This window comes from Penaeus monodon, chromosome 32 (assembly GCF_015228065.2).
Source record: "Penaeus monodon isolate SGIC_2016 chromosome 32, NSTDA_Pmon_1, whole genome shotgun sequence".
Classification (NCBI taxonomy): domain Eukaryota; kingdom Metazoa; phylum Arthropoda; class Malacostraca; order Decapoda; family Penaeidae; genus Penaeus; species Penaeus monodon.
The window spans coordinates 10,379,209-10,380,302 of NC_051417.1; the positions used below are offsets into that span (position 1 = coordinate 10,379,209).

The window sequence follows — 1,094 nt, forward strand, 5'->3', positions numbered from 1 at the left end:
TCAAGGTAAAGAAAACTGTAACAAACTCCACGCAAGCAGCTCACCGCACATCACAGCCAAGCAGACGGCCCGTCCGGCTGGCAGCCCCCACAGCTCCATGGCGCCCACTGCAGCGCCTGACCTTACACTCCCTGAGGTAATGGGCGTGGTTTGAAGCCCCAAACCACACCTCTCAACTTTACTCAACCGACTCAAGAAATGTGACCTCTTTGTCCTACTTTCGGTCAGGATTTGAAAGTGCTTCTATCTTTTATTCAAATTTATGACTTCTTGAGTAAAATGTCTGGTTTAATAATTCGAAAGAACGGTACATGTTTTCCATTAGTTGTTTTGAAAATTTCAAGGGTTATTGTATGTTTCTGTCGCTTACATCATTAGACTTGAGAATAACATTAAGATTCCTTGTCCATTCAAAGCACATTAGTCAAGTACAAGTGTAAACTTATTCTTGACGCTGTTATCGACCATTATATTAACCTCACTTTGTAAAACAAACCAACAGCAAAATGTCTCATTTGAGGGACTGTTTAATTCGCAATTATTTTTCGAATTCCTGGAATCCGAGATATTCTTTGTTTCTGAGAAAATATATTGTTAAAAAGCTGGCTTCGACCGAAAATTAACAATGAATATTTATCATTCTGTCCTCACGATTTTCTAGAAACAACTTTGCAGGTTAAAGAAACGCACTCACCTCGATGCTTGTTTATTGATCTATTTCCTATCAATTCCGCACATACAGTACGAGAGTAAAAATGTTACGAAAATATTTTGCTTGAAATAACGTTAGCCACATCGACCTCCTGGACAACGAAAACTATGCTTTCGTTATAGTCAGTTCATCAAAGCCCGTGGCCGCGTCGGCAGAGCGGTCGAGCACCAGGTCAGCGGGTTCTCCGAGAGCGATTTCCATGGTGGTGAACACGACGAGGTCCTTCATCACGTGACCTCCGAACGCCCGGCCCTCGTGGTCAGACAGAGAGATGTGGAGGTGCGTGCCCCCGCGGCCGACGGTGCCCGACATGCCCAGCACCTCGAAGTGCTGGTTGAAGGTCTTCACCTTTTGGGCAAAGGGGACGTTAAGCTTAGTTGAC

The 1,094-nt window shown here is 44.4% G+C and overlaps 1 protein-coding gene across 1 annotated transcript in view; it reads right to left on the minus strand.

Moving 5' to 3' along the window:
• Window positions 1-693: 693 nt before the first annotated feature.
• LOC119593265 (bifunctional protein GlmU-like) overlaps window positions 694-1,094 on the minus strand; it is a 2,143-nt gene continuing 1,742 nt past the window's right edge. The window contains exon 4 of the mRNA XM_037942197.1: window positions 694-1,060. Coding sequence (XP_037798125.1) covers window positions 818-1,060 — 243 coding nt within the window. The 3' untranslated portion in view covers window positions 694-817. The remainder of the gene's footprint in view (window positions 1,061-1,094) is intronic.